At 55.6% G+C, this 27,807-nt stretch overlaps 2 protein-coding genes across 2 annotated transcripts in view; both read right to left on the bottom strand.

The window, feature by feature from the left end:
- Positions 1–3,290: 3,290 nt before the first annotated feature.
- On the bottom strand, positions 3,291–7,783 carry USE1 (unconventional SNARE in the ER 1). Its single transcript, XM_055239336.2, has 8 exons — positions 7,615–7,783; positions 7,271–7,320; positions 7,051–7,129; positions 6,800–6,952; positions 5,656–5,665; positions 4,739–4,766; positions 3,734–3,908; positions 3,291–3,490 (listed from the first exon to the last, which is right to left on the bottom strand). Exons 1-8 carry the CDS (start codon positions 7,714–7,716, stop codon positions 3,308–3,310), a joined length of 780 nt encoding a protein of 259 aa, XP_055095311.1. The 5' UTR covers positions 7,717–7,783; the 3' UTR covers positions 3,291–3,307.
- Positions 7,784–10,151: 2,368 nt separating this feature from the next.
- Positions 10,152–27,807, bottom strand: part of MYO9B (myosin IXB) — a 135,537-nt gene continuing 117,881 nt past the window's right edge. The window contains exons 23-40 of the mRNA XM_055239265.2: positions 26,325–26,391; positions 25,878–26,002; positions 23,507–23,640; positions 23,107–23,294; positions 21,921–22,019; positions 21,642–21,815; positions 20,907–20,948; positions 20,527–20,638; positions 18,445–18,518; positions 17,628–17,820; positions 17,404–17,532; positions 16,996–17,101; positions 16,537–16,668; positions 13,701–13,824; positions 13,029–13,076; positions 12,557–12,694; positions 11,676–11,799; positions 10,152–11,555 (exon numbers count right to left, since the gene is read on the bottom strand). Of these exons, the coding sequence (XP_055095240.1) occupies positions 11,140–11,555; positions 11,676–11,799; positions 12,557–12,694; positions 13,029–13,076; positions 13,701–13,824; positions 16,537–16,668; positions 16,996–17,101; positions 17,404–17,532; positions 17,628–17,820; positions 18,445–18,518; positions 20,527–20,638; positions 20,907–20,948; positions 21,642–21,815; positions 21,921–22,019; positions 23,107–23,294; positions 23,507–23,640; positions 25,878–26,002; positions 26,325–26,391 (2,425 nt within the window). The 3' untranslated portion in view covers positions 10,152–11,139. The remainder of the gene's footprint in view (positions 11,556–11,675; positions 11,800–12,556; positions 12,695–13,028; positions 13,077–13,700; positions 13,825–16,536; positions 16,669–16,995; positions 17,102–17,403; positions 17,533–17,627; positions 17,821–18,444; positions 18,519–20,526; positions 20,639–20,906; positions 20,949–21,641; positions 21,816–21,920; positions 22,020–23,106; positions 23,295–23,506; positions 23,641–25,877; positions 26,003–26,324; positions 26,392–27,807) is intronic.

Here is a 27,807-nt window from a genome sequence, read left to right as displayed (position 1 = left end):
GCCCGCCACCATGCCTGGCTAATTTTTGTATTTTTAGTAGAGACAGGGTTCTACCATCTTGGTCAGTATGGCCTGGTGAGCCACACCAGGTGGCCTACACCTGGATAATTTTTAAATTTTAAAATTTTTATTGGTAGAGATGGGGCCTTGCTGTGTTGCCCAGTCAGGTCTTAAACTCCTAGGCTCAAGCAGTCCTCCTGATTCAGCCTCCCAAGTAGTTGGGACTAAAGACATGAGCCACCATGCCTGGCATTTTATTTATTCTATTGACAGGGTCTTGCTACGTTGCCCAGGCTAGTCTCTATCTTCTGGCCTCAAGCAATCCTCCTGCCTCAGCCTTTGGAGTATCTGGGACCACAGGCGTGCACCACCATATTTGGCCCCATTTCTTTTTTTCGTCTAGTTGTGCTGACTACCACCTCAAGACTATGTTACATTATGGAGGCAGGGCGACTGTGGGCATCCTTCCCCATTCCATTCCGCCCGTTTTTTTTGTTTTTGTTTTTTCAGATGGAGTCTCATTCTGTTACCCAGCGTGGAGTGTAGTGGTGCGATCTTGGCTCACTGCACCTTCTGCCTCCTGGGTTCAAGTGATTCTCCTGTCTCAGCCTCCTGAGTAGCTGGAATTACAGGTGTGTGCCACCATGCCTGGCTAATTTTTGTATTTTTGTAGAGACCAGGTTTCACCATGTTGGTCAGGCCAGTGTCGAACTCCTGAACTCAAGTGATCTGCCTATCTCGGCCTCCCAAAGTGCTGGGGTTACAGGTGACTTTAGCCACCACATCTGGCCTATTCCTCATTTTGATGGCAGAAGTTTTGAGTATTTGCCCATTAAAGTCGATGCTCCCTTTGGCTTGAGATTTTTCAGTGAAGTGAGGAAAATCTCCATCTATTTCCTTTCTTTTTAAATTAGGAGACTTTGGGTAATGGAGGCTAAACAGTACAATTTGTCATTTCAGCATCTGTGATTTTGTTTTCTGAGGCATTAATGTAGCTGGCTTTTGTTGTTGTTGATTGAGACAGGGTCTCGCTCTGTTGCCCAGGCAGGAGTGTAGTGGTGTGATCACAGCTCACTGCATCCTCGAACTCCTGGGCTCAAGCCATTCTCCTGTCTTAGCCTCCCAAGCAGCTGGAAGTATTTTTTGTAGAGACAGGGTTTTACCATGTTGCCCAGACTGGCCTCAAACTCCTGAGCTCAAGTGGTCCTCCCACCTCGGCCTCCCACAGTGCTGGCATTACAAGCTGTGAGCCACGGTGCCCCGGCCAATGTGGCTTTCTAATAACGAATCATCCCCGTGTCTCGGGCATAAACTTCGTTTTTTTTTTTGTTGTTTTTTTTTTTTTTTTTTTTGAGTAGGGATCTTACTCCGTCACCCAGGCTGGAGTGCAGTGGCATGATCACTGCTCACTGTAGCCTCCAATCCCTGGGCTCAAGGGGTCCTCCTGCCTCAAACTCCCCAGTAGCTAGGATTACAGGTGTGAGTTACCATGCCTGGCTAAGTCTCCTTCTTGTGATTTTTTTTTTTTTTTGAGATGGAGTCTCGCTCTTGTTGCCCAGGCTGCAGTGCAGTGGCGCAATCTCGGCTCACTGCAACCTCTGCCACCTGGGTTCAAGCAATTCTCCTGCCTCAGCCTCCCAAGTAGCTGGTATTACAGGTGCCCACCACCATGCCCGGCTAATTTTTTATACTTTTAGTAGAGATGAGTTTTCACCATGTTGGCCAGACTGGTCTCGAATTCCTGACCTCAGGTGTTCCACCCGCCTCAGCCTCCCGAAGTGCTGGGATTATAGGCGTGAGCCACCGCACCTGGCTCCATGTTCTACTTTTAAAAAGCTGCCAGTAGCGCTTTAAAAAATCTCTACTTGGGCTGAGCACAGTGGCTCACGCCTGTAATCCCAGCACTTTGTGAAGCCAAGGCAGGAGGACTGCTTGAGGCCAGGAGTTCGAGGCTGCAGTGAGCTATGATTGCACTACCGCACTCTAGCCTGGGCCACAGAGCGAGACCATCTCAAAAAAAAAAAAAAAAAAAAATTCCCTACCTGGCTGGGCGCGGTGGCTCACGCCTGTAATCCCAGCACTTTGGGAGGCCGAGGTGGGTGGATCACTTGAGGTCAGGAGTTTGAGACCAGCCCAGTCAACATGGTGAAACCCCATCTCTACTAAAAATACAAAAAAAAAAAAATTCCCTACCTAATGATTTTACACCCACGTGGATGGGGTTCCATTGGGCACCTCCAAGTGTCCCCACAATGCCATCATGCTGCCATGGGGCAGACACTCCAAGCCCTCACCAACCGATCCCCCTCAGTTGCTCTTAGAGGCTGTGCCCTGTCTGGAGCTGGTGTGAGAGCAGGGATCAGGACCCCAGAATTCCTATTCCACGACCCTTTTCAGGACCCCTACCCTAGTACCCACCCAGTTCTCCTTTGAAATGATCAGACTGTGACCTGGGGAGGGCAGGGTCTCCAGTGAGCGCTGGGCAGGACCCATGTGTGTTTGTCGAGTAATGTGAGGGATCTGTAGTGTCCCGAGAGCTGAGGCTGCAGTGTGGCTGAGCTGTGTCCTTGAACTACTGCCTTCAATTCCAGGGAAGACCTTGTGTTGATGCCCCCTCCTCCAGGCTGAGCTCCTGTCATGGCCCCACTCCTCCCCGACCCTCCAAGCCCCCGTCCTACCCTTTGGCCTCACCCCGGCCTTACATTGCTGAAGGCATTGTGTTCGGCTGTGAGTCTGCCAATCAGCAGCTCCTAGGGCCTCCTGGGGCTGGGCCTCGTCCCTTGTGGGGTAAGCTCCAGAGGAACATGGGCGGAGGGAGCGTTTGATGAGTCACCACCTGCCAAGCCTGACTTTTTCTTTTTAGAATCTTTTTTTTTTTTTGCGATGGAGTCTCGCTCTGTTGCTCAGGTTGGAGTGCAGTACTGGGATCTCGGCTCACTGCAACCTCCACCTCCTGGGTTCAAGCGATTCTCATGCCTAAGCCTCCCAAGTAGCTGGGACTACAGGCGTGCGCCACCATGCCTGCCTGATTTTTGTATTTTTTGGTAGAGACGGGGTTTCACCATGTTGGCCAGGCTGGTCTTGAACTCCTGGCCTCAAGTGATCCACCTGCCTTGGCCTCCCAAAGTGCTGGGATTCCAGGCGTGAGCCCCCACGTCTGGCCCTGAGGTTCTTCTTCCCCTGCTCATGCACTGTCTGTGGCTCTTCAGGGACCTCCAAAAACCCTCCCATCTCATTGCCCACCCTGAAAGGCACTGCTAGAAGGGGGCAGGGGACAGACGGAAGACAGACAAGGTGGGCGGGTTTTTTATTTGAGTTTGGGCATGATTCGAATGAAGAGGATCATGCTGATGAAGATGAAGCAGACGATAATGAGCATGGCCCAGAGCAGCCAGTTGACTGACTTCTGCGTGTGCTGCTCCAGCCGCTCTGACTCCGTCTTCAGCTTCTCCAGGTTCTGGTCTGCCATTTTCAGTGAGTGTGACAGGGTCTGTGGGGGAGGTGGAAAAGGTGTCAACAGGACTGGGGCCAAGAATGGCCTCTCTCTACTTCCCTGGGGCTGGCCTGCACCTCTTGTTGCTTGCTGGTACTGTGCCCTCTGCTGGGAATGCCATTTTTGCCTTCTACAAAACTCCTATTCATCCTGCAAAGCCCCAGCCACAATGCTCCTGTGCTGGGAAGCCTTCTCTGATGCCCCAGGGCAGAGGCTGGAGAGCTCCCCCAGTCCCCACACCTGGTTGTCCTTCTTGATGACACTCTGGGCGGCCAGCGTATTGGTCTTGAGGCTCCGGGCCAGTCCTAGCATCTCTTCCGCCAGCTTTTCCTGGAGGTTCTGATGTCGCTGCAGGACGAGGTCTAGCTCAGCTGCCGACTGCTTCTCACTCACTGGCTGGGACCCTGCCACTCCACTGATCTCACACACGGGGGGAGGAGGGCATGAGAGATGGAGTGGGAAAGGGGAGAAAACCAACACATTTCCTTTTCTTTCTTTTTTTTTTTTTTTTTTTTGAGGCAGAGTCTTGCTCTGTCGCCCAGGCTGGAATGCAGTGGCGCGATCTCGGCTCACTGCAACCTCCACCTCCTGGGTTCAAGCAATTCTTCTGCCTCAGTCTCCTGAGTAGCTGGGATTACAGGCACTTGCCACCATGCCCAGATAATTTTTGTATTTTTAGTAGAGAAGGGGTTTCACCATGTTGGTCAGGCTGGTCTCAAACCCCTGACCTTGTCATCTGCCTGCCTCGGCCTCCTAAAGTGTTGGGATTACAGGCGTGAGCCACCGTGCCCGGCCTTTTTTTTTTTTTTTGAGACAGCATCTTGCTCTGTCACCCAGGCTGGAGTGCAATGGCGTGATCTTGGCTCACTGCAACCTCCATCTCCCAGGTTCAAGCGGTTCTCCTGACTCAGCCTCCTGAGTAGCTGGGACTACAGGCGCGTGCCACCATGCCCTGCTAATTTTTTGTATTTTTAGTAGAGACAGGGTTTTGCCATGTTGGCCAGGCTGGTCTTGAACTCCTGGCCTCAGGTGATCTGCCTGCCTCAGCCTCCCAAAGTGCTGGGATTACAGGCATGAGCCACTGTGCCTCGCCTTTGACTTCTGGGAAGAGCATCCACAGAAGTGGCTTCTGGTTGGTTAAGATCCTTGTGGTAGTGCCTCAGTGGTCCAGGGTTTGGCCAGTGCTACCCCATCCCTGCCACACTGCCCAATTGCCACTACTGCCCCAGGGCCGCAGACACTCACGTTCTCTTCCTCACGTCCATCTCAGGCTCTGAAAGCAAAACAGGCCAAGCAAAAAGGCAAGTGTTGGTTTCCCATTTCTGGCATCCTGACCATTGCCTGTGCTGGGTCTATTGCTTGGAATGCCGTTTCCTCATCTTGTCTGCTGCCCCGTTGGCTTCTGATCATGCTTGAATACCCCCTCTTCTAGGAGGGTCTCCTTACTCCTGTCTCGGTTCCCTCAGACCCCAGGTCCCTCCCTCCAGCCTAGCCTTGGTCCCATAGGCTGGGAGTGCCTAGCTTTAAGAAATTTATTTATTTGCTTATTTTTGAGACAGAGCATCTCTCTGTCAACCAGGCTGGAGTGCACTGGTGCGACCTTAGCTCGCTGCAACCTCCACCTCCCGGGCTCAAGCCATCTTCCTGCCTCCGCCTCCCAAGTATGCTGGGACTACAGGTGTGTGTCATCACACCTGCCTAATTTTTTTGCTTTTTTTTTTTGAGACTGAGTCTTGCTCTTTCGCCCCGGCTGGAGTGCAGTGGTGTCATCTCAGCTCACTGCAACCTCCACCTCCTGGCTTCAAGCAATTCTCCTGCCTCAGCTTCCCGAGTAGCTGGGACTGCAGACATGTGGCACTGCATCTGGCTAAGTTTTGTATTTTTAGTAGAGACAAGGTTTTGTCATGTTGGCCAGGTTGGTCTCAAACTCCTGACCTCAGGTGATCCACCTGCCTCAGCCTCCGAAATTACAGGTGTGAGCCACTGTGCCTAGCTTTGTTTCCTCTCGGGGCCATTTCCTCTGTCCTGGCTCTTCCTCCAGGCGTAATTTGGTGATGCTCCTGTTGGAGTCAGGCTCAGCACGTAGGCCCCGGGGCAGCAAGGATACATGTCTTGTCCTAGTCAGCTGGCCCTCAAGTCCTGTTGTGTTCATGGTGACTCACCTGCAGAGTCCTGTGGAAAGAAGTAAGTGGCATGAGGCTGGGTGCAGTGGCTCACTCCCAGCACTTTGGGAGGCCAAGGTGGGCAGATCACCTGAGGTCAGGAGTTCGAGACCAGCTTGTCCAACATAATGAAACTCCATCTCTACTAAAAATACAAAAAATTAGCCAGGTGTGGTGGGGGTGCCTGTGATCCTAGTGACTTGGGAGGCTGAGGCAGGAGAATCGCTTGAACCTGGGAGGCAGAGGTTGCAGTGAGCCGAGATCGCGCCACCACACTCCAGCCTAGGCAACAAGAGCGAATCTCCATCTCAAAAAAAAAAAAAAAAAAAAGTAAATGCCATGAAGTCACCCCCCTTGTCGTGTTCCCAAACCTGTCCCTTCTGACCTCAACCTCCTCACCTTCAGTCAGGACATGGGGAAATCCCATGACCTCTGAGCCTCAGTTTCCTCAACCTTAAACTGGTAACGACAACTCATATTTTTTTTTGAGACGGAGTTTCGCTCTTATTGCCCAGGCTGGAGTGCAATGGCTCGATCTCGGCTCACCGCAACCTCTGCCTCCTGGGTTCAAGCGATTCTCCTGCCTCAGCCTCCCGAGTAGCTGGTATTACAGGCGTGAGCCACCATGCCGAGCTAATTTTGTATTTTTAGTAAAGACAGGGTTTCTCCATGTTGGTCAGGCTGGTCTTAACTCCCGACCTCAAATGATCTGCCCGCCTCGGCCTCCCAATGTGCTGGGATTACAGGCGTGAGCCGCTGCGTCTGGCTACAACAACTCATATTTTAAAAGATTGAGCTGATCCACATAAAGTGCTTGGAAAGGAACTTGTCATCCTCTTTTACAGCTGAAGAAACTTACGTGTCTTGTAAGTTACAAGCCAGGACTCAAACTCTGCTCTTGGGCCAACTCTGGGGCTTAACCAGACACATTCCATTTTTGCCTTGTACCAAATTCCTATTCATCTAGCAAAGCCTTAGCCACAATGCCCCTCTGTTGGGCAGCTTTGTGTGATGATCCAGGGAAGAGATTGCTGGACCCCCTTAGGGTTCCTGTATCTGACAGTATTGTGGTTCTGTCTGCCTGCAAGCATAAAACACCTGTTCCTGTCCAAGGGATTCCCAGGGACCAGGAAAGGAGCCCTACCGTGCCTAGTAGCTCACTCCGCATCTCGCTCGTGTACCGCGCCCGTGACTGCAGATGGACCGTCTTTGTGGCGGGCACTCGCTCTCTGGCTGTGGTTGGCACACGGCCAGGGGCCAGGAACTGGTTGGCCAGTGCTTTCTCTGAGGAGGAGGTCTGCAGAAATGTGGGAAGATAAGTCACTGGAGGGGCAGGTCCTGGGGACCAAAGTGAGTGGTGATGGGGGCTGAGGGGGCAGGGGCACCCCTTCTCACCAGCTTCTCGGCTTGCAGCATCCCCTTCAGAAAATCCACCTTCCAGGAATATTCATTGATCACCTCAGAGGCCGGTTTGCTGGAAAGCAGGAAGAAGAGAAACAAAATCTGTCCATGGTCCCCAGCTCAGGGAAGGGTCCCAGCTGGGACAGCAGTACTGGGATGTCCCAGTAGAACAGCCACGTGCTGATGTGAAAGCCCTGAGGCCGCCTGCACTCACCTCGCGTGGACCTTCAGGGCCTGCAACATGTCCTCCAGGGCTCCCACGTACTAGGGAGGAAAAGTGGATTATCACCCGGGGGTCCTTCCCATGTCCTGATGATGGGAACCGGGGGGGCGGGGCCGACAAATGGGAGGGGTCAAGCGTAAAGGAGGCGGGGCCAGTGGGGGAGGGGCGGAGTCCCAGGGACCGGGGCGGAAGCTACAGGTAGACGTGGCGGGACTGACCGGAAAGGGCGCTGCCCGAGAGGCTACTGGGGCCGGGGAGTCGGGCCAGGTGGCTTCCAACCCTAGGAATCACCCCCCGGGAGTCGGGCTCTACGCGGCAGTGCGAGATCCTCTCACCTTCTCCAGGCGCCACTCGTCCGGGTCCCGTTTCTCCGCTGCCATCGCCTCGCAGCGGGATAGCAGCCGCACCAGGTTCAGCTCCAGCCTCGATGCCGCCATTATCGCCCGGTCCTACCCCGCCCCTTCCGTCGGCGCCATATTAAGAGAGGGCGGAAGTGCCTTCAAGTGGCGTTCCGGGCGGATGTTTCCCCCGCTCACGTTCGCTGGCCCATCTTTGTTTGGAGCGGAAGTAATATATATATATATATTTTTTTTTTTTTTTTTTTTTTTTTTTTTTTTTTTTTGAGACGGAGTCTCACTCTGTCGCCCAGGCTGGAGTGCAGTGGCACCATCTCGGCTCACTGTAAGCTCCGCCTCCCGGGTTCACGCCATTCTCCTGCCTCAGCCTCTCCGAGTAGCTGGGACTACAGGCGCCCGCCACCACGCCCGGCTGATTTTTTTGTATTTTTAGTAGAGACGGGGTTTCACCGTGGTCTCGATCTCCTGACCTCGTGATCCGCCCGCCTCGGCCTCCCAAAGTGCTGGGATTACAAGCGTGAGCCACCGCGCCCGGCTGTAATATCTTGTTTTGAGGCGGGGCGCTGGGCCGGGCGCGGTGGCTCAGGGCTGTAATGTCAGCATTTTAGGAGGCAGAGGTGGGAAAGTATTGCTTGAAGCCAGCCTGGGCAACATAGCGCGACTCTGTCTCTATTTAAAAAAAAATAGGAGAGGCGCCACCCCATTCTTAGGCGAATCACTTGCTTTTCCTCGAGAGCATGTTAACCCTTCGGGAATGATAGGACGACCGGGGTCTTCTGGTGTCAGACCCGCGTGCAGTGTGCCCTCTTGTTCTGTTTTGCCTGCTCAAAGTACCTCCCCGCACCCCACTCCTACCTGGATTCTTACCAGTCGGAGCTATTTCGCCTCCACACACCCTTCCCGATTTCTGTAGCCTGGGATTCAGGAATCCAAGGCTTCCCCCACCTCAGCGGGGCTCATCTGTACTGTGGTTATGAGCTTCCAGGTACACAGCTCCAGCTCTGATTCCATCCCCGGCCCTGGGAGAGTTTAACTTTTCTGGATCCGTTTCTTACCCCGGGAAATGGACAGTGTGACAGTACCTGCCTCAAGGGGGACATGAGGCAGCTCTGCCTGAGAGTGAGCAAGGTGGGGCTGGGTCCCCCCTAACGCCCAGACCCCCAAGGAGAGAACCCCTTCTCAGCCCACCTCAGTACCTGAAAGCTGAGTACCCCATGCCTGCAGTGCCACTCTTCTGGAGTGACAGGATGAGGGTGGGGCCTTCACAGGAACCAGGGCCTGGCATGCAGCCTTCATGTTTTCCCACACCTTAGGTCATCTGTACCTTGGTTACACCAGTGGGCCTGATGTCCTTGAAAAATACCATAGACGGCTGGGTGCGGTGGCTCACGCCTGTAATCCCAGCACTTAGGGAGGCTGAGGCAGATGGATCACCTGAGGTCAGGAGTTTGAGGCCAGCCTGGCCAACATGGTGAAACCCCGTCTCTACTAAAAATACAAAAATTAGCCGGGTGTGATGGTGGATGCCTGTAATCCCAGCTACTTGGGCGGCTGAGGCAGGAGAATCGCTTGAACCCAGGAGGTGGACGTTGCAGCGAGCCGAGATTGTGCCACTGCACTCCAGCTTGGGCAACAGAGCAAGACTCCGTCTCGAAAAAAGAAAAAAAGAAAAATACCATGGAGGGTCGGATGCGGTGGCTCACGCCTGTAATCCCAGCACTTTGGGAGGGTGAGGGGGGTGGATCACTGGAGGTCAGGAGTTTGGAGAGCAGCCTGGCCAACATGGTGAAACCGTTTCTATCAAAAAATACAAAAATTAGCTGGGCTTGGTTGTGTGTGCCTGTAATCCCAGCTACTCGGGAGGCTGAGGCAGGAGAATCGCTTGAACCCGAGAGGTGGAGGCTGCAGTGGGCCGAGATCGCGCCACTGCACTCCAGCCTGGGTGACAGAGAGAGACCGTGTTTCAAGAAAAAAACCCACAACAAACCATGGAGACCAAACCCAGGGCCCATCAAAGGGGCCTCTAGAGGCTGGCAGGGCAGAGTCTAAATCCCAGCCATGCCCCTCCCAGCTGTGTGGCCTTGGAGAAGCCCCTCAACCTCTGGCATGTGCAGTCTGAACTTGGGTTCTTCACGGCGCCTCAATCAATACCAGCCAGCCAGTTCCTACGACTCCCATCCGATGGCAGCCTGGGAGCCCATCTGTTCCTGTCTTGCTGGGCCCACCGGGAACTGGCCACCTCCACTGGATGGGTGGCTGCTGCAGCTGACATTTGGGCTCCAGAGGCCGGGCACTGAATCAGGGAGGCCAGAGAGGGCTCCCAGGACAGCAGGCGCTCCTGGCAAAGTGAGGCTCTGCTGGGAGCTCCCTGTTTGCTGGAGGGTCAAGACAGATCTTTGAGGACAGTGTTCCACCCATATTCTGCACCCTTCTTGGCTGAGGCCACAGGGCAGACCCCCACCCGCCGGCCCTGTTCTTCCAAGCCCGATCCCACGTGAGCAGGCGTCCCATGCACACACTTTTCAGGCACTTTTTATTTCACGCTGTGCGAGGGCCCCTTGTCCCAGATTTGTAGCCATGTGTCCAGGTGTCTGGGGGAGTGGGCCAAGCCTGAGAGAGGAGGGCCCTGCTCCAGAGATCCCCAGGTTGTCCCTGTTGACCTGTAGGGAGGTCTGACTTCAGGCGTTGCCCTCCTGGCCCGTGAGCAGTCCTGAGTCGCCGGCTCCTGTTCTGTCACACGGCGGGCGGGGGGGGGGTAGTGCCAAAAGCAGCCTCCTGCAGCCCTTGGCGTCCGGAAGAGTGACAGCCGCATTCAAGTCTCCCTGACACGTGAGGTCCATGGTGCCCCTGACTCATGTCCTGGCTCCAGCCAATAGCCTAGACCCCCATGGAAGGTTCCAGCACGTCCTCAAATGTACATTGGCCAGGTGGCTGCCCCCCGGAGACACGTGTCAGAGAGGCACGGGTCAGGTGGCCCAAGTGTCCAAAACTCTCATGGAGGGTCCCAGCCCATTAACCACCCCAAGCCAACCACAGCAGGGGTCTGAGCCTCAGACGCGCAGTGGCCTAGTGACCTCTGCTCTGACAGCTCACGTCCAGGTTATGAGGGAGACAGGCAGCGTTAATAGAAAACTTTGTACATACACATATAAAAAACCATTTGGTCTTCCATTAAGGCTGTTACAGTTTAAAGTTACGTAAACCACGTACAAAGAAACAGTTAAACGTACAAAAGGGGAGTGGGGAGATGTGAGGCCGCAGGTGGAGATGTGGTGCTCCCCACAGGCGCGTCCGTGATTTGGGGGCTGCGCGTGAGGGGGTCTGGCTCCAGCCGGCCTCTCCCTGCCTTGACTCTGCACTTGGGGCCGGTGCACACCTCACGTCGCTCTTGAGCTTTTGATTCTGGATCCTTCTCTGAGGGCCGAACACTAGCTCTGCAGCTCTGGCGCCCAGCTCCAGTGCAGGGGCCGTCCTCGGACATGCAGACTTTGTCAGCTGTGTTCCTCAGCCATTGGCCTGGCCCGAGGCAGGGGGCAGGCAGTACGTTGGGGGGTCCGAGTATCTCCGTTTGGCCCCAGGTGGCTGGCCATCCTCTTCTAGGGGCTCCAGGGCGCCCTGCATTGGCAGGTCTGCCCCGGGCGTGATGTACACGGAATGTATCTGGTCCGGGCGGCGGGCAGGTGGCTCCCGGCGCCGCACTGGGGCAGCCGCCTCCCGGGCACCCGGTGCCCAGCAAGGCAGGTGGGAGGGCAGGCCTGGTGGGAGCTTGATGTTGGCCGTGGGCATGATGGGGGTCCGCCGGGGGGTCTTCACTCTGACCGTTAGGAAGGACGACGGCCTTCGTCGTGGAGGGGCGGCCACGGTGGGGAGGGGGCTCGGGGCGGGCGCGCCGGGGCAAGGGAGAGCAGGCGCAGGGGGCCCTTTTGAGAGACATATGGCAGGGTTACTGCAGCTTCAGGGTCGGCAGCCGGAGGACCCTCGCCCTGGGGCCTGCTGGGATGGATGGGAAGGAGAAAAGCAGATACTACCTTAATACTGACCTTCCGAGGCCCCCCGCCCGGCCCGCTCCTCCAGCAGGCTCTCGGTGCTGGCCGACGTCTCCGAGTCCAGGTTCTCCTCGTCTGAGCCCCTTGGGTCCAGCTCCGGCAGCCGGTAGGTGATGTCCTCCCTGGAGGAAAAAGGGTAGCGGTGTCCAAGGCCACCCCACCGAAAGTGCCGGGCCAGTGCGGAACAGAGCAGGCTGTCCTGCTCCTAGATGTAACTCCAAGTCCCCAACCTCCCCCCACCCCAAGCAGGAGGATTGCTTGAGCCCAGAAGTTTGAAGCCAGCCTGGGCAACATAGGCGGACCCTGTTCTACAAAAAGTAAAAAAATTAGCCAGGCGTGGTGGTGTGCACCTGTGGTTCCAGCTACTGGGGAGGCTGAGGTGGGAGGACCCCTTGAGCCTAGGGGATTGCAGCTGCCTTGAACCGTGATAGCACCACTGCAATCCAGCCTGGGTGACACAGCAAGACCCAGTGGTTCACGCCTGTAATCCCAACACTTTGGGAAGCCAAGGTGGGTGGATCACTTGAGGTCAGGAGTTCAAGACCAGCCTGGCCAACATGGTGAAACCCCGTCTCTACTAAAAACACAAAATTAGCAGGGCATGGTCGTGGACACCTGTAATCCCAGCTACTCGGAGGCTGAGGCAGAGAATCGCTTGAACCCGGGAGGTGGAGGTTGCAGTGAGCCGAGATAGCACCAATGCACTCCAGCTGGGCGACAGAGCGAGACTCTGTCTCAAAAAAAACAAACAAACTGTTGTTTGCCCAGTGTTAGGGATGACAGGACCAAACCTGGTGAGGCCAAGCGGACCACCAGGGGTGGAACCTGCACTCCAGCTTGCCCTAAACATGGACTGAGGGAGGGGACCGGGCCACTTGCTTCTCCTCCTTGATGGACTGGATCCGTTCAATGAGAATCTCCTTTTCCCGGTCCTCATCGCCGCCGGCTGCCTCCTCCTCTAGCAGCACCTCCAGCTCCTCCCCCTGGCTGTCCCGGGCCTTGGGGCTCTTGTTCTGAAACAAAGAAGCAAGGGGTCCCACTGACACCTCCGAGTGGGCGAGGTTAGTGCCGGAGGTGTGAGCAGATCCCAGGAGGTTAGTTCTGATGTGAGTGTGCTGGGCTCTTAGTGAGACTTCTCTGGGAATCACACGGGACAGAATGGTGGTCGTGTGGCCAATTAGTCGTCCTGAGCACAGAAGGTCAGCAGGCAAGGGGCCTCCCCAGCATGCACTTCCGGAAGGTTAGGACAGGCTCCGTCTATCCTACGAGGGGCCCGGGGCCCCAGGGAACCCCAGCATGCACTGCACGGGGAGACATGCACCGCGGGCCCACTGAACGCGTACATACCAGGACCGCCTCATAGGGAGACGAAAACCCCAGTTTGAGAGGCCATGGCTGGGAGAGAGATGAACACAGGGTGACCACACAGGCCAAGACAGACACAGGCATGAACTGGGGATACATCCAATGACCGGTACCAAGATAGGGGGTCCCTGGTTCCCACAGGAGCCCAGAGCCCGTTCCCCACTAATGCACCCCTGCACTGTGGGGCTGATTCTTCTGCTAGGGGGACATTTCTCCGTGGGTAGGGCCCAGGTCAGAAGGGACAAGGCTGGACTGATGACCTGAACCACCAGCAAGTGGGAAACTGGTCCCCCTACCGGCCCCACCTAGAGGAACACAATTGGAGTGAGGCTGAGCGAGGACCATCGTCTTTTGTTCAAGGCAGTAAGTCTGCCCCTACCTGTGCAGGGCCTGGTGGCCCCAGCCAGGCTGGTTGTGGCCAAGGGTGTGGTAGGAGTGGGCAGGGAATTGGGAAGGGAGGCCCCGCCCTCCTACCCGAGACCACACCCACTGCCCGGTCCCATCCTCGGCATGGGAGGTCCTGCCCACCCAAGGCCCCTCCCACCAAGACCCCGCCCACCAGCCCTCCCAGCACCAGAGCCACGCCCAAGGCCTTGCCCAGCACCAGACTCCGCCCACCAAAGAGGCCCCGCCCCCACGATCACCGGTACTCACAGCATTTTGTCGCAGGAGCGAAAGCCTGCGGAAGGCGATGCTCTCTGCAGCCTCCAGTTGGCTGATCTCCTCCATCTTCACTTTGTATTTCCTCATCTGCTCCTTGATCAGCATCTCCACGCACCTACAGAGAAGGCCCACGGGAGGAGGTGACTCAGTTACCGCCCCGGGGACGTCTGAGGTCCAGGAAGATGCTAGCTGGTGCCTGGGGGGCAGTGGCTGAGGCTCAGAGACCAAGCAGTGCCCAGGACACGGCTGTGCCGGCTCCCATGCAGTGGGACCTTCGGCAGCTCACTCTACCTCTCTGAGCCTGAGTCTCCTGTCTCTGCATGCCTCCTTGTTTGAAGGAGGGTCAGAGTGAACTGAACCCCTTAGTCACCAGCAGGGTGGGAATTATCCTGCCTCGCAGAGAAGTCCAAGCTGCTGGGCAGTTTGTCCCAGGGGCAGCAGGCAGATGGCCCCAGGGGCTCCAGACATGTGCTGACCCACAGTATGCCCACTTGGTGGTCAAGGCCAGCCTGGTGTTGTCAGTATCAGAGGGTCTCAGCTCGGAGTGGTCAGTATCAGAGGGACTCAGCTTGGAGTGGTCATTATCGGGAGGAACTCAGCCTGGAGTGGTTAGTACGAAGGGACTCAGCTTGGAGTGGTCAGAACCAGAGGGACTCAGCTTGGAGTGGTCAGTACCAGAGGGACTCAGCTTGGAGTGGTCAGTACCAGAGGGACTCAGGCCGGAGTGATCAGTACCAGAGGGACTCAGCCCTGAGTGGTCAGTACCAGAGGGACTCAGGCTGGAGTGATCAGTACCAGAGGAACTCAGCCTGGAGTGTTCAGTGCCAGAGGGACTCAGCCCTGAGTGGTCAGTACCAGAGGGACTCAGCTTGGGTGAGCTCCGTGGTGCGACCTGCAGGGGCTGCTTCTTGTTCCTTATCCTCCCGTGACAGGACGCTTTGTAGCAAAGAGTGGAATCCACTACCATTCGCCTGTCATCCAGCCTTTGTTAGAAGTTCTGTTTTAGGCTGGGCGTGGTGGCTCATGCCTGTAATCCCAGCACTTTGGGAGGCCGAGGTGGGCGGATCACGAGGTCAGGAGATGGAGAACATCCTGGCTAACATAGTGAAACCCCGTCTCTACTAAAAACACAAAAAATTAGCCGGGCGTGGTGGCGGGTGCCTGTAGTCCCAGCTACTTGGGAGGCTGAGGCAGGAGAATGGTGTGAACCCGGGAGGCACAGCTTGCAGTGAGCCGAGATCGTGCCACTGCACTCCAGCCTGGGCGACAGAGCAAGACTCCGTCTCAAAAAAAAAAAAAGTTCTGTTTTAGTACAATGGGGTGTGCTCATTAAAGCACATTTAAAAAGACACAACTGCTGGGGCCACTGCCATCTGGATAGTTGCTCTTTTTTTTTTTTTTTTTTTTTTGATACGGAGTCTCGCTCTGTCACCCAGGCTGGAGTGCAGTGGTGAGATCTCAGCTCGCTGCAACCTCCACCTCCTGGGTTCAAGCAATTATCCTGCCTCAGCCTCCCAAGTAGCTGGGATTACAGGCGCCTGCCACCACACCTGGCTAGTTTATATATATATTTTATTTTTAAAATTTTCTTTTTGAGACGGAGTCTCACTCTGTTGCCCAGCTGGAGTGCAGTGGTGCGATCTCAGCTCAATGTAGCCTCCGCCTCCCAGTAGCTGGCATTATAGGCACATGCCACCAGGCCTGGCTAATTTTTGTATTTTTTCTTTCTTTTTTTTTTTTTTTTGAGATGGAGTTTCGCTTTTGTTGCCCAGGCTGGAGTGCAATGGTGTGATCTTGGCTCACCGCAACCTCTGCCTCCTGGATTCAAGTGATTCTCCTGCCTCAGCCTCCCAAGTAGCTGGGATTACAGGCATGCGCCACCACGCCTGGCTAATTTTGTACTTTTAGTAGAGACAGGATTTCTCCATGTTGATCAGGCTGGTCTCGAACTCCCGACCTCAGGTGATCCGCCCGTCTCGGTCTTCCAAAGTGCTGGATTACTGGCATGAGCCACCTCGTCCAGCCTAATTTTTTTTTTTTTTTTTTTTTTTGAGACGGAGTCTCGCTCTGTCACCCAGGCTGGAGTACAGTGATGCAATCTCGGATCACTGCAAGCTCCGCCTCCCGGGTTCACGCCATTCTCCTGCCTCAGCCTCTCCGAGTAGCTGGGACTAGAGGCGCCCGCCACCACGCCCGGCTAATTTTTTTGTATTTTTGGTAGAGACGGGGTTTCACCGTGGTCTCACCGTGGTCTCACCGTGGTCTCGATCTCCTGACCTCGTGATCCACCCGCCTCGGCCTCCCAAAGTGCTGGGATTACAAGCGTGAGCCACCGCGCCCGGCCAATTTTTGTATTTTTAACAGAGATGGGGTTTCACCATGTTGGCTAGGCTGGTCTCAAACTCCTGGCTTCAAGTGATCCACCCACCTCGCCCTCCCAAAGTGCTGGGATTACAGGCGTGAGCCACCACACCCGGCCTAATTTTTAAATTTTTTGTAGGGATAAAAATTTAATTTTTATATTTAAATAAAAAATTGAATTTGGAAATTTAAATTTGAAAATTTAAATTTTTATATTTAAATAAAAATTTAAAATTTCAAATTTTTTGTAGGGTCTTGCTATGTTGCCTGGGCTGGTCTCGAACTCCTGGCCTCAAGTGATCCTCTTGCCTTGACCTCCCAAAGTAGCTGGGATTACAGGTGTGAACCGCTGGACTCGGCTCTGGACTTTTCTTACACATTTATTTACACAGGGATGGATGGAGCTGTCGTGGCGTCCTGGGTGAGGCTGCCCTGAGCATGCCTCCGGGACAGGGTGGGCACTCACGTGGTGATCTTGAGGACGTCCTTCATGCTGGTCAGTGGGTCCGAGTTGTCGGGGCAGCGCAGGAGGCAGGGTGCGAAGATAATGGCCAGCGCCCCAGGCGACATGCGGTTGACATCCTCGAGCAGGGCCACCCTGCACAGCCACTGGCAGTTAGAGGATGGCTACGGCCGAGGGAGGGAGGTCCCAGGGAGCCCCGAGACTGAACTTCTGAGCCCTGGGGTGGCTGTGGGGAAAGCAGTGCCGCAGCCCAGCACCAGGAGATGCTTCCGCAGCACAGAGAGGCACCTCAAGGGACCCGGGCGGCCCAGCAGCCTGGCCCCCTCCCAGAACCCCAACAGTGGTCTGCATCCTGGTTTGAAACCACCACAGAACGCCAGCTCGGGTCCTCCTGGGAAATGCTGCCTCGGGGGTTCCCAGTGCAACCCTAACCCCACAGAGGGCAGGTGGGGAGGCACTTGCTTGACGAGGTGGAAGATGAGTCTCTCCAGGGAGTTGTGGTTGGCTTCTGGAAGGTGCTCCAGGACGGCATAGATGGCAGCCAGCTGCTCCTGCTTCTCCGGCAGCTCTGCAGGCAGTGGGGTTTGAGGGCGTCAGCTCCCAAGGGTCCCCAAGGTGCCTGTTGTCCCCACCAACACGACCTGAGATGCACGGGTGCCATCCACCCTGTGGTGCCCAGGCAAGAATGGATAGCTACAGAGGTGTCCTGGCCCCACCCCAAACTGGGGACCCAGTTTGGCTGGGCCGACTGCTTCGGGCCTCAGTTTCTCAGTTTGTGAACCGGGTGGTCCTGCCTCCTGGGCTGGTCACAGCAAGCGCTGTACCCCAGCTGTGGCTGCCTGCTGCCGCCCTCACTGCCATGGAGCTCACCGACGGCTCGGAGGAAGTCGCCGTACTGTGCGAAGGTCATGAGGGGCTCGGGCAGCTCCCGCAGCCACTGCTTCAGCACCCCTGTGATGGCGTGGATGGGGAAGTTCTCCAGCTTGACTGCTGCGGGGTCTGTGGGGCGGGTGGGGTGGGACTGGTGAGCGGTGCACTGGCGGGACGGCTGCACCTAGGGCCTGGCACCACGCCCACCTGCCCTCAGGGCCCACCTGTCTGCAGTGCCTGCCGGAGCTCCCGAGTGCGGTTGGCAGCACCCGACTTGCGGTAGAGGCCCTCGGTGTACAGGCCGTGCATCTCCACGTGTTCCAGGAGCTTCTCCAGCACGATGGGCACCGAGGCCTTGTCGCTGGTCAGGCTGTCCACGCACACCCCGAAGTGGCCCGGCTCAGCGCCTGGCTCGCCCTGCAGTGCCGGGGTCGGGGGGTCAGGTCTCGGCCTGGCTGTCTTTCTCTCCAGCTGTCTCTGGGGGCCTCTCCCTCCTGGTCCCGCACAAGGCCCTCAGGGCTTCCTCTGCTGTTCTGTCCCTCCCTGTCTCCTTCTGCATGGTTGTTGGGGGTGTGGGGCTGCAGAGGTCAAGGCCAGTATGGCAGCCACTGGGCAGGGGCTTCCTTTGTAGGCTACCCAAGGCATGGGTGATCCTTCGTGGGGAGAGAGCTATAACCTGGCCCCCACAGCCGCCTCACAGAAGTAGACCCTGACTCTTGTTGCACTCCCAGCACCCAGGACCCCAACCTTATGCATAGAGTTGGGGGGCCTCCCTCTGCATGGCTCAGGACTGTCTCAGGAGCAAGGATGAGCAGGGCTGGGGGAGCTGAGACACACACACAGGCCTGGGCCCTGCCTGGGGGCCTCAAGGGGTTTGGACAGAACCAGAGACAATGGTGTGTTCTGCAGAACCAGAGGCCACAGCCGCCCCCTGCTGGCTGCTCAATGCTTCGCTTGGCCCTCACATCAAGCACCACCTCCCGGTGCACCTGGCCGTGAGTGGCGTGTCATTCTACAAAGTTCCAGGCCTTGTGCACTCACCTTCCTCCCGTAGGTGTAGTAGCAGTGGGTCTGAATCTTGTGCACACACTTCTTGTGGCAGGTCATCTTGCACACTAGGAAGTCCACAGGGTGGGAGTCACAGAGGGTGCTGGGGACCTCAGATTCCTGCAGCCACCCATCCCAGCTGGCCGGGGGCCGCCAACTGCCTTCTTTTTTTTTGAGATGGAATCTCACTCTTGTTCTCAGGCTGGAGTGCCATGGAGTGATCTCGGCTCACTGCAACCTCCGCCTCCCGGGTTCAAGTCATTCTCCTGCCTCAGCCTCCTGAGTAGCTGGGATTACAGGCGTGTGCCACCAAGCCCGGCTAATTTTGTATTTTTAGTAGTGACAGGGTTTCTCCATGCTGGTCAGGCTGGTCTCGAACTACCGACCTCAGGTGATCTGCCCACCTCGGCCTCCCAAAGTGTTGGGATTACAGGCGTGAGCCACCGCACCCGGCCTGGATTGCCTTCTTTTTGGTTTCCTTTTTTTCTTGAGACAGGGTCTCACTCTGTCTCCCAGTCTCACTCTGTCTCCCAGGCTAGAGTGCAGTGGCACTATCATAGCTCACTGGAGCCTTGACCTCCCAGGCCCAGGTGATCCTCCCAAGTAGCTGGGACTACAGGCGTGCACCACCATGCCTGGCTAATTTCTGTATTTTTTTGTATAGATAGGGTCTTGCCATGTTGCCCAGATTGATTTAGAACTCCTGAGTTCAAGCGACCCTCCCGTCCCAGCCTCCCAAAGTGCTGGGATTACAGGTATGAGCCGCCTGGCCTGCCGACTTCTAAACCCACACTGCAAGCACCTGTGCCCTGACTCCTGAGAGAGGAGGCCGTGTGGGCAAGCTTCATAGCTCCAAGGTGGCCATTCGTGGCCTCAGACCCAGCCTGGCTAGCGGAACCATGAGCAGGTGTTTGTGGGGACCTGTGACATCCTTGCCCCAAGTCCCCAAGGCCACCTACTGGCAGAACTAAAGGTCTAAAGGTCCCACCAGGAGGTGGCCTTGGGGACTTGGGATGAGGATGTCACGGGGCAAAGACAATGCTGCTTTTCCTTCTTCCAACCACACTGAATCCCAGGCCACCCAGCTGACGCCTTGGAGAGGGTACACTGGTTACGTTAAAGAAGAGAGTGTCTGGCACCCGGCAAGGATGGAATCAGGTGAGGGGATGGGCCTGGGTCCCGCATCCTTATCTCAGGACCATGACAACTGACTGTTGGACAGATGTGGGGTGGTGGGGCTGCTTTCTGGGCTGAAAAGACCCTGGCCCGACTGGTTCTGGCAGAAAAACACATATGGGAGAGGCCCTCCTGACCCTGCTGGGCCTCTGGAGGCTGCCTGGGCTTGGGTCCTGGCTTGGCCACATCAAAGCTGTGTGACCATGGATCGGCTGGGTCATTCTTGGGCCCTGTCTCTTAGGGTCCCCTGGGGCTCAGTCTGGCCTACAGGGGAGGGACCGTGAGGAGCCTCGGGAAGGAGGGGCCGATGGTTCAGGCGGTGGAGCAGCGTGTGCAGAGACAGAGAGGCAGGGCCCATGAGGAGAGGAGGCTGCAGATGTGGGTGGGCGCTGGCTACTGGGGACCTTGGGGCCAGCTGAGAATTGGGCTCTGCCCCTCGGGTGATGGTGGATGGTTTGAGGGGGTGGGATATGGCTGGGACAATGGTCCAGGAAGATCTGACCTGGTGGCTGGGCTGGGGTGAAGACCTTTCTTTTTTTTTTTTTTGAGATGGAGTCTTGCTCCATTGCTCAGGCTAGAGTGCAGTGGCGCGATCTCAGCTCACTGCAACCTTCACCTCCCAGGTTGAAGTGATTCTCCTGCCTCAGCCTCCCGAGTAGCTGGGATTACAGGTGCCCGCCACCATGCCCAGATAATTTTTGTATTTTTAGTAGAGATGAGGTTTCTCCATCTTAGCCAGGCTGGTCTCGAACTCCTGACCTCGTTATCCACCTGCCTTGGCCTCCCAAAGTGCTGGGATTACAGGTGTGAGCCACCTTGCCTGGCCCTGAAGACCTCTTGAGCAGTGAGGGGTGGTGGGGGATGTGGAGGGGTTTGGGGCCTTGTTGGGGAGCCACTCACCGCTGCAGAGCAGGGCCTTGTCCATGAGCCAGATATAGGAGAGGCACTGCTCGCACGACTGCGGGATGCTAACCTGGTAGCTGGCGAACACGTGCCCATTGTGCTCCTGGACCTGTGAGGCCAGAGGAGGGTGCTGGGTGAGGGAAGGGGAAGGGAGCCCTCCCCAGCCACTGGTGGATGACGGCCCACAAGATCTCAGGGGTGGGTCTGCTTATTCAAGACTACGGCTCCATATGTGCTGGGGGAAAAACACACTCACACGTATCCATGCACACATACGCGTGCAGATGGGCCCATGCACACATTGACACTGACACACACGTGCATGCTCCTGCCAACGTTCGCCTGCTCGGACTCTCGTCTACGTGCAGCCTACTCACAGCGCGCTCCTGCTTCCGCTTCTTCTTCTGAGCTTTGCTCTGCTGTGAGGAACACAAGGAGGAGGTTGGCGGGGACCCCCTGGGAAGAGCCCCAACCCACCCCTGGCACCCCATAACCCAGGCGTCTGGGTACCCTGAACCCTCCCTCACCTGGAGTGGCATCATTGTCCCTAACGCCCCCCATTCAGACACCCGAGACCCAGAAGTGAGGCTCTGTTGGGGAGGGTGCAGGGCTGCCCACGAGGAGGTAGGTGTGGCACAAATGGGCATGGCATGGTATAGGTGGGCGTGGCATGTAATCATGGCAAGGGATGGGTAGGCATGGCATGTTGCATGTCATAGGCGTGGCATGGCATGGGTGGGCGTGGCATGTCAGGTGAATGTGGCATAAGTGATCATGGCAAGGCACAGGTGAGCATGGTGTAAGTGATCAGGGCATGGCACGGTGGGCGTGGTATGGGCATGGCATGGCACGGTGGGCGTGGCATAAGCATGGTAAGGGTGGCAAGGCATGGGTGGGCATGGCATAAGCATGGTAAGGGTGGCAAGGCATGGGTGGGCATGGCATAAGCATGGTAAGGGTGGCAAGGCATGGGTGGGCATGGCATAAGCATGGTAAGGGTGGCAAGGCATGGGTGGGCATGGCATATCAGGTGAGCTTGGTGTAAGTGATCATGGCAAGGCATGGGTAGGCGTGGCATGTCACAGGAGGGCGTGGCGTGCTGGGCTGCCCACCTTCACTGGCTCGAAGTCGTTCTTGGTGTAGCCACGGGTGAACTCATCTAGCAGTGACTGGAACAGGTTGAGGACCAGGTTGGTGTCCTTCTGGCCGCGCTCAGTGGCCAGGTTGCTGACGACGATCTGGTAGTTCTCCATCAGATCCTTGTAGCCCACGTGGATCTTCCCATTCTGTGGGAATGCTAGGCATCACCCTGCAGGCCTGGGCAAGGGGCGGATGGGAATGACAGGTCTGAGCAGGGTATGGGAAAGGCTGAAGGCCGGGCCGCCACATACCGGGACGGAGTACATCGTTTTGATGTTGCTTCTGAACTTCTCGGTGGCTTCGATAAACAAGCTCTCGATGGGTGTCTTCTGGGAACGGAGGTCATTTATCTGGAAGGGGAGAGAAGCTGACCCTGCGTACCTCAGGCCTGGGGACCTGCGCACCCGAGGAGGTGCCCAAGGGGTCACTTCTATCCTCTCTTAAGTCATCCCCTAGGCTCTCGGGATAAAATCCAGTCCCTCTGGCCAAGCCTGGTCTCTCATCTTGTCAACCCAGAGTTAAAGCCACTGACATTTAGGGCAGGACTACTCTCCACAGTGGGGCCTATCCTGTGCACCACAGCAGGTTAAGCAGTATCCCTGGCCTCCACCCACCAGATGCCAACAGCGCCTTCCCCTGAGGCTGTGATAACCCCAATGTCCCCAGACATTGCCAGTGTTCCCTGGAGGACAGAATCCCCCCTAGATGAGAGCTACAGGTCAGGTGAGGCCCTTCCTGCTGCCCCACAAAGGGGCTCAATGCCCAGCCATACCTTAGGATGGGGATGACTGGAATGGCCTGATCATTTCAAGATGCCTCTACTCCTAGCAGGGTTTCCTGATCCTTCTGTGTCCCCATCGGCCCCCTGTGCCCGCTGTGCAGCTCCCAAATGTAGCTCTATCTGCTGCAGGATTGCCAAACCCCCACCCCCGTGGGGTATAATCCTCCTGAGCTTGTTTGCCTCCACTTCTGTTGCACACAGTGCTTCATCAATCTTTGCTTTGAGACCAAATATGCATTATTATTTTTTTTGAGCCAGGGTCTTGCTCTGTCACCCAGGCTGGAGTGCAGTGCTGTGATCATGGCTCGTGGTGCCTCGACCTCTTGGGCTCAAGCGATCTTCCTGCCTCAGCTCCCCAAGGAGCTGGGACTACAGGTGTGCACCACTGCACCAGCTAATAGTTAAACTTTTTGTAGAGATGGGGTCTCTCTGTTGCCCAGGCTGGTTTTGAACTGCTGGGCCCAAGTGATTCTCCTGCCTCAGCCTCCCAGAGTGCTGGGATGGCAAACATGAACCACTGTCCCCGGCCTGAGCCTGGACTTTGTATTCTTGACCTGCTAAACCCTGTGGTGTGTGTTTCAGAAAACACTGCCTGGCTGTGATGGTTCCCCTGGGGACCGGGCCTCATGCCTCTGGCTCTCGCCTAGTGATCCCACCTTGTTGAGCAGGAACTCATCCAGGTACTTGAGTTCATTAGCATTGGTGATCTGGCGGAACGATTCCCGCCACTTCTCTGACACTGTGATCTTCCCAATCTTGACATTTCGGTTCTTCTTCCCTTTGCCTCCTGGTTCCTTGGTGCGCTTCTCACCTGCGGCATGGCGTTGCTGCTGTCCGGAGGGGGCTGAGGGGGGACAGGAAGCAGCCGGTGAGGGTGGGTTCAGGGGGAGAATGCAGGGGACCTCCTATGGCATGCCTTTATCCAGGGCCAGAAACCCCTGGCTCTGTGCCTAGGGCTTGGCCCACAGCCAACTCAAGGCCCCATTTGGGGACAGTGAATGTCCCCAGGGGCACTGGTGGCTCTGCTGTCTGTCCCTGAGGCTGCAGGCGACCAACCTTCCAGACCCTTCTTCATGGTGGTGGCTTCCAGCACCGCTTGCCCAGACACTGCATTCTCCAGCTCCTCCGCACCCTCCAGGCTGTATTTTTTATCCTTGGTTTTATGCAGAAAAAGCCTCTTAAACGTGGATCTGCAGGAGAAAGTACGTGGCTTCTTTTAAGTCTGAAATGAAAATGGACGTGAGGCCCAGCCTCCCTGTGACTGGACACGTGGCAAATGCTCTATCATTGCCTGACTCAAAAAAGGATCTGGCCTGGCATGGTGGCTCATGCCTGTAATCCCAGCACTTTGGGAGATCCAGGCGGGTGGATCATCTGATGTCAGGAGTTCGAGGCAAGCCTGGCCAACATGGAAAAACCCTGTCTCTATTACAAATACAAAAAAATAGCAGGGTGTGATGGTGGGTTCCTGTAGTCCCAGCTACTTGGGAGGTTGAGGCAGGAGAATTGCTTGAACCCAGGAGGTGGAGGTTGCAGGTTGCAGTGAGCTGAGATCGCGCCATTGCACTCCAGCCTGGGTGACAGAGTGAGACTCTGTCTCAAAACAAAAACAAAAACGGATCTGGCTGGGTATGGTGGCTCACGCCTGTGTAATCTCAGCACTTTGGCAGGCTGAGGTGGGTGGATCAGCTGAGCCCAGGAGTTTGAGACCAGGCTGGGCAACACAGCGAAACCCCTTCTGTACCAGAAATACAAGAAAAAAGAAAGTTAGCTGGGCATGGTGATGCACACCTGTAGTCCTAGCTACTTGGGAGGCTGAGGCAGGAGAATCGCTTGAGCCTGAGAGGTGGAGGTTGCAGTGAGCTGAGACTGCGCCATTACACTCCAGACGGCCAGACTGGGCAACAGAGCGAGATTCCGTCTCAAAAAAAAAAAGGATCATCTTATAAAGAGCAATAGCCCTTTCTTTGTACTGGCAGGGGAGTTATGTGACGAAAAAAGGATACCAAACAGAAGCCACAGGGGGACTCCATTTTCTTTTCTTTTTTGTTCCAGTTGGGGTGTGACTCTGTCACACAGTCTGGAGTGCAGTGGTGTGATCATAGCTCACCACAGCCTCAAACTCCTGGCCTCACGAGCACGATCCTCCCACCTCAGCCTCCTGAGTTGTTGGGATTATAGGTACAAGCCATGCGCCTAGCTCATTATCTTTTTAAGTTAAAAAAAGTTTTTTTAGAGACAGAGTCTCATTCTCTTGCCCAGGCTGGAGTGCAGTGGTATGATCACAGTTTACTGCAGGCTTGAACTCTTGGCCTCAAGGGATCCTCCTGTTTCAGCCTCCTGAGTAGCTGGAACTACAGGCACGCACCACCCTGCCTGGCTAATTTTTGAAATTTTTTTGTAGAGACTAGGTTTTGCCATACTGCCCAGGCTGGTCTTGAACTCCTGGCTTCAAGTGATCATCCCACCTTGGCCTCGCAGTGTTGGGATTACAGGCGTGACCCACTGCATCCATTCAGCCATGTGTACTTTTAAGGGACAGGAGACAGAAGACACAGACACTGAGGGGAAGGCCAAGTACTGATAGAGACAGAGATTAGAGTGATGTAGCCATAAGCCAAGGAACACCTGGAGCCCCCAAAGCCAGAAAAGGCAGGAAGGATCCTGCCCTAGAGGCTTTTTTCTTTGAGACGGAGTCTCCCTCTGTCACTGAGGCTGGAGTGCATTGGCATGATCTCAGCTCACTGCAACCTCCACCTCCCGAGTTCAAGCGATTCTCCTGCCTCATTCTCCTGAGTGGCTGGGATTATAGGTGTATGCCATCATGCCCAACTAATTTTTGTATTTTTAGTAGAGATGGGGTTTCACCATGTTGGCCTGGTTGGTCTCCAACTCCTGACCTCAAGTGATCCACCCGTCTCAGCCTCCCAAAGTGCTGGCATTACAGGCGTGAGCCACCGTGCCTGGCCTCCTCATTCAGTTTCTTTTTTTTTTTTTTTTTTTTTTTTTGAGACGGAGTCTCGCTCTGTCGCCCAGGCTGGAGTGCAGTGGCGCAATCTCGGCTCACTGCAAGCTCTGCCTCCCGGGTTCACGCCATTCTCCTGCCTCAGCCTCTCCTAGTAGCTGGGACTACAGGCGCCCGCCACCACGCCCGGCTAATTTTTTGTATTTTTAGTAGAGACGGGGTTTCACCGTGGTCTCGATCTCCTGACCTCATGATCCGCCCGCCTCGGCCTCCCAAAGTGCTGGGATTACAAGCGTGAGCCACCGCGCCCAGCCGACCTCATTCAGTTTCTACTGAGCAAATGCCTTTGCGAACGTGCTTTGTAAATGTGATTGGTTTAGGAGGCCACACTGCTGCAAGGCCCTGGCAGAGACCCCGGGCATCCTCTGGTGGCCTGAGTTTCCCCCAAGCCCCAATACTTACTTAGAGTCGACGTGAGAGCCCGGGGACAGCCCTGCGTCTGGGAGGGAGGATGCGTCGCCTGACTTCTTCTTCTGGACAGCTGGCTTCTTCGCACTTCGCTCTCCGTCCATGGTTTCTGCTGCAGGCTGCAAGACGGTGCAGGGAGGGGCTGCTAAGGAAAGGCTGGCAGGCCTGTGCTAGATGGGGAAGCCCCTGCAGGCATTTACACTCCATTCACCGATCTCACTCCCAGCCCTTTTTTTTTTTTGAGACGGAGTCTCACTCTAGTTGCCCAGGCTGGAGTGCAGTGGCCTGGTCTTGGCTCACTACAACCTCTACCCTGCCACCGGGTTCAAGCGATTCTCTTGCCTCAGCCTCCTGAGTAGCTGGGGTTACAGGCACGCACCACCATGCCTGGCTGATTTTTGTATTTTTAGTAGAGATGGGGTTTCGCCATGTTGTTGTTACCTGAGCCTTGGCTGGGGACAGGAGGAGCTTGGAGACGTCGCTTGTGGAGAAGGAGGTGCGCCTCTCCCTGCGAGATCACAGAAACATGGCTTTTACTGACTAGAGTGAGTCAGTGGCATTCTCTTGTCTTGGTTCTTGGGTTCTCACTTGGGCAGTTCTGCCCCCACCAGGGGACACTTGGCAATGTCTAGAGACAGTTTTGGTTGTCACCACTGGGGTGGGGAGAAAGGAGTGGGTGGGTACTTCTGGCCTCTGGTGAGTGGAGGGCAGGGATGCCACTCAATACCCTACAGAGAATGGTCTCCACCCCAGAGAATGAGCCAGCCCCAGATGTTGAGTGTGGAGGGTAGGAAACCTTGCCTTAGCCCAAGAGACCCTGCCTGCCTGCCTATCTATCTATCTATCTATCTATCCATCCATCCTTCCTTCTACTCATTGACTCATTGTCTCTATCTTCCATCCATCCATCCTCTTTGTCTTCCATCCATCTCTTCATCTGTCATCTCTACCTATCTTTTTTTTTTTTTTTTTTTAGATGGAGTTTTGCTTTTGTTGCCCAGGCTGGAGTGCAATGGCGTGATCTTGGCTCACTGCAACCTCCGCCTCCCAGGTTCAAGTGATTCTCCTGCCTCAGCCTCCCGAGTAGCTGGGATTAAGAGGCATGCGCCAACACGTCCGGCTAATTTTTGGGATTTTTAGTAGAGATAGGGTTTCGCCACATTGGCCAGGCTGGTCTCAAACTCCTGACCTCAGGTGATCCACCCGCCTAGGCCTCTCAAAAGTGCTGGGATTATAGGTGTGAGCCCCTGCACCCGGCTCTACCTATCTTCTACCCATCCATCCCTCCATCATCTCTATCTTCCTCCCATCCATAATCTCTACCTATCATTTATCCATCCCTCCATCCATCAGCTCTATGTTCCTTCCATCTCTCCATCTCTGTCTTCCAGCCATGCACCCATCCTTCTGTCTGTCCATCCACCCACCCACCCATCCATCATCTCTACCTATCTTCCGTCCCTCCATTCATTGTTTCTACCTACTTATCTTCCTTCCATCCATCTATCATCGGCATCTATCTTCCTTCCATCCATAATCTCTATTTTTTTTTTTTTTTTTTTTTTTTTTTTTGAGACGGAGTCTCATCTCTGTCATCCAGGCTGGAGTGCAGTGGCTTGATCTCAGCTCACTGCAACCTCCGCCTCCCAAGTTCAAGCGATTCTCCTGTCTCAGCCTCCCGAGTAGCTGGGATTACAGGCATGCGCCACCATGCCCAGCTAATTTTTGTATTTTTAGTACAGACAGGGTTTCACCATGTTGGCCAGGCTGGTCTCGAACTCCTCTCAAACTTTTGGCCTCCCAAAGTGCTGGGATTACAAGCATGAGCCATCATGCCCAGCCTAATTTCTACCCATCTTCTATCCATCCATCTCCCCATCATCTGTATCATCCATACATCCATCCATGCCTCTATCCATCATTA

This window comes from Symphalangus syndactylus, chromosome 13, assembly GCF_028878055.3.
Source record: "Symphalangus syndactylus isolate Jambi chromosome 13, NHGRI_mSymSyn1-v2.1_pri, whole genome shotgun sequence".
Taxonomy (NCBI): domain Eukaryota; kingdom Metazoa; phylum Chordata; class Mammalia; order Primates; family Hylobatidae; genus Symphalangus; species Symphalangus syndactylus.
Note: the sequence above shows the minus strand (reverse complement) of the source record. Positions and strands in the feature narration are given on the sequence as shown.

What these genes read in the sequence shown, in the direction of transcription:
- USE1 (XM_055239336.2), bottom strand. Translation starts at nt 7,716, where the DNA reads ATGGCGGCATCGAGGCTGGAGCTGAACCTGGTGCGGCTGCTATCCCGC. An exon ending in ACGAGTGGCGCCTGGAGAAG is followed by an intron (nt 7,321 to 7,614) that starts GTGAGAGGATCT and finishes TTTCCTCCCTAG; the next exon opens with TACGTGGGAGCCCTGGAGGA. An exon ending in TCATCAAGAAGGACAACCAG is followed by an intron (nt 3,491 to 3,733) that starts GTGTGGGGACTG and finishes CCTCCCCCACAG; the next exon opens with ACCCTGTCACACTCACTGAA.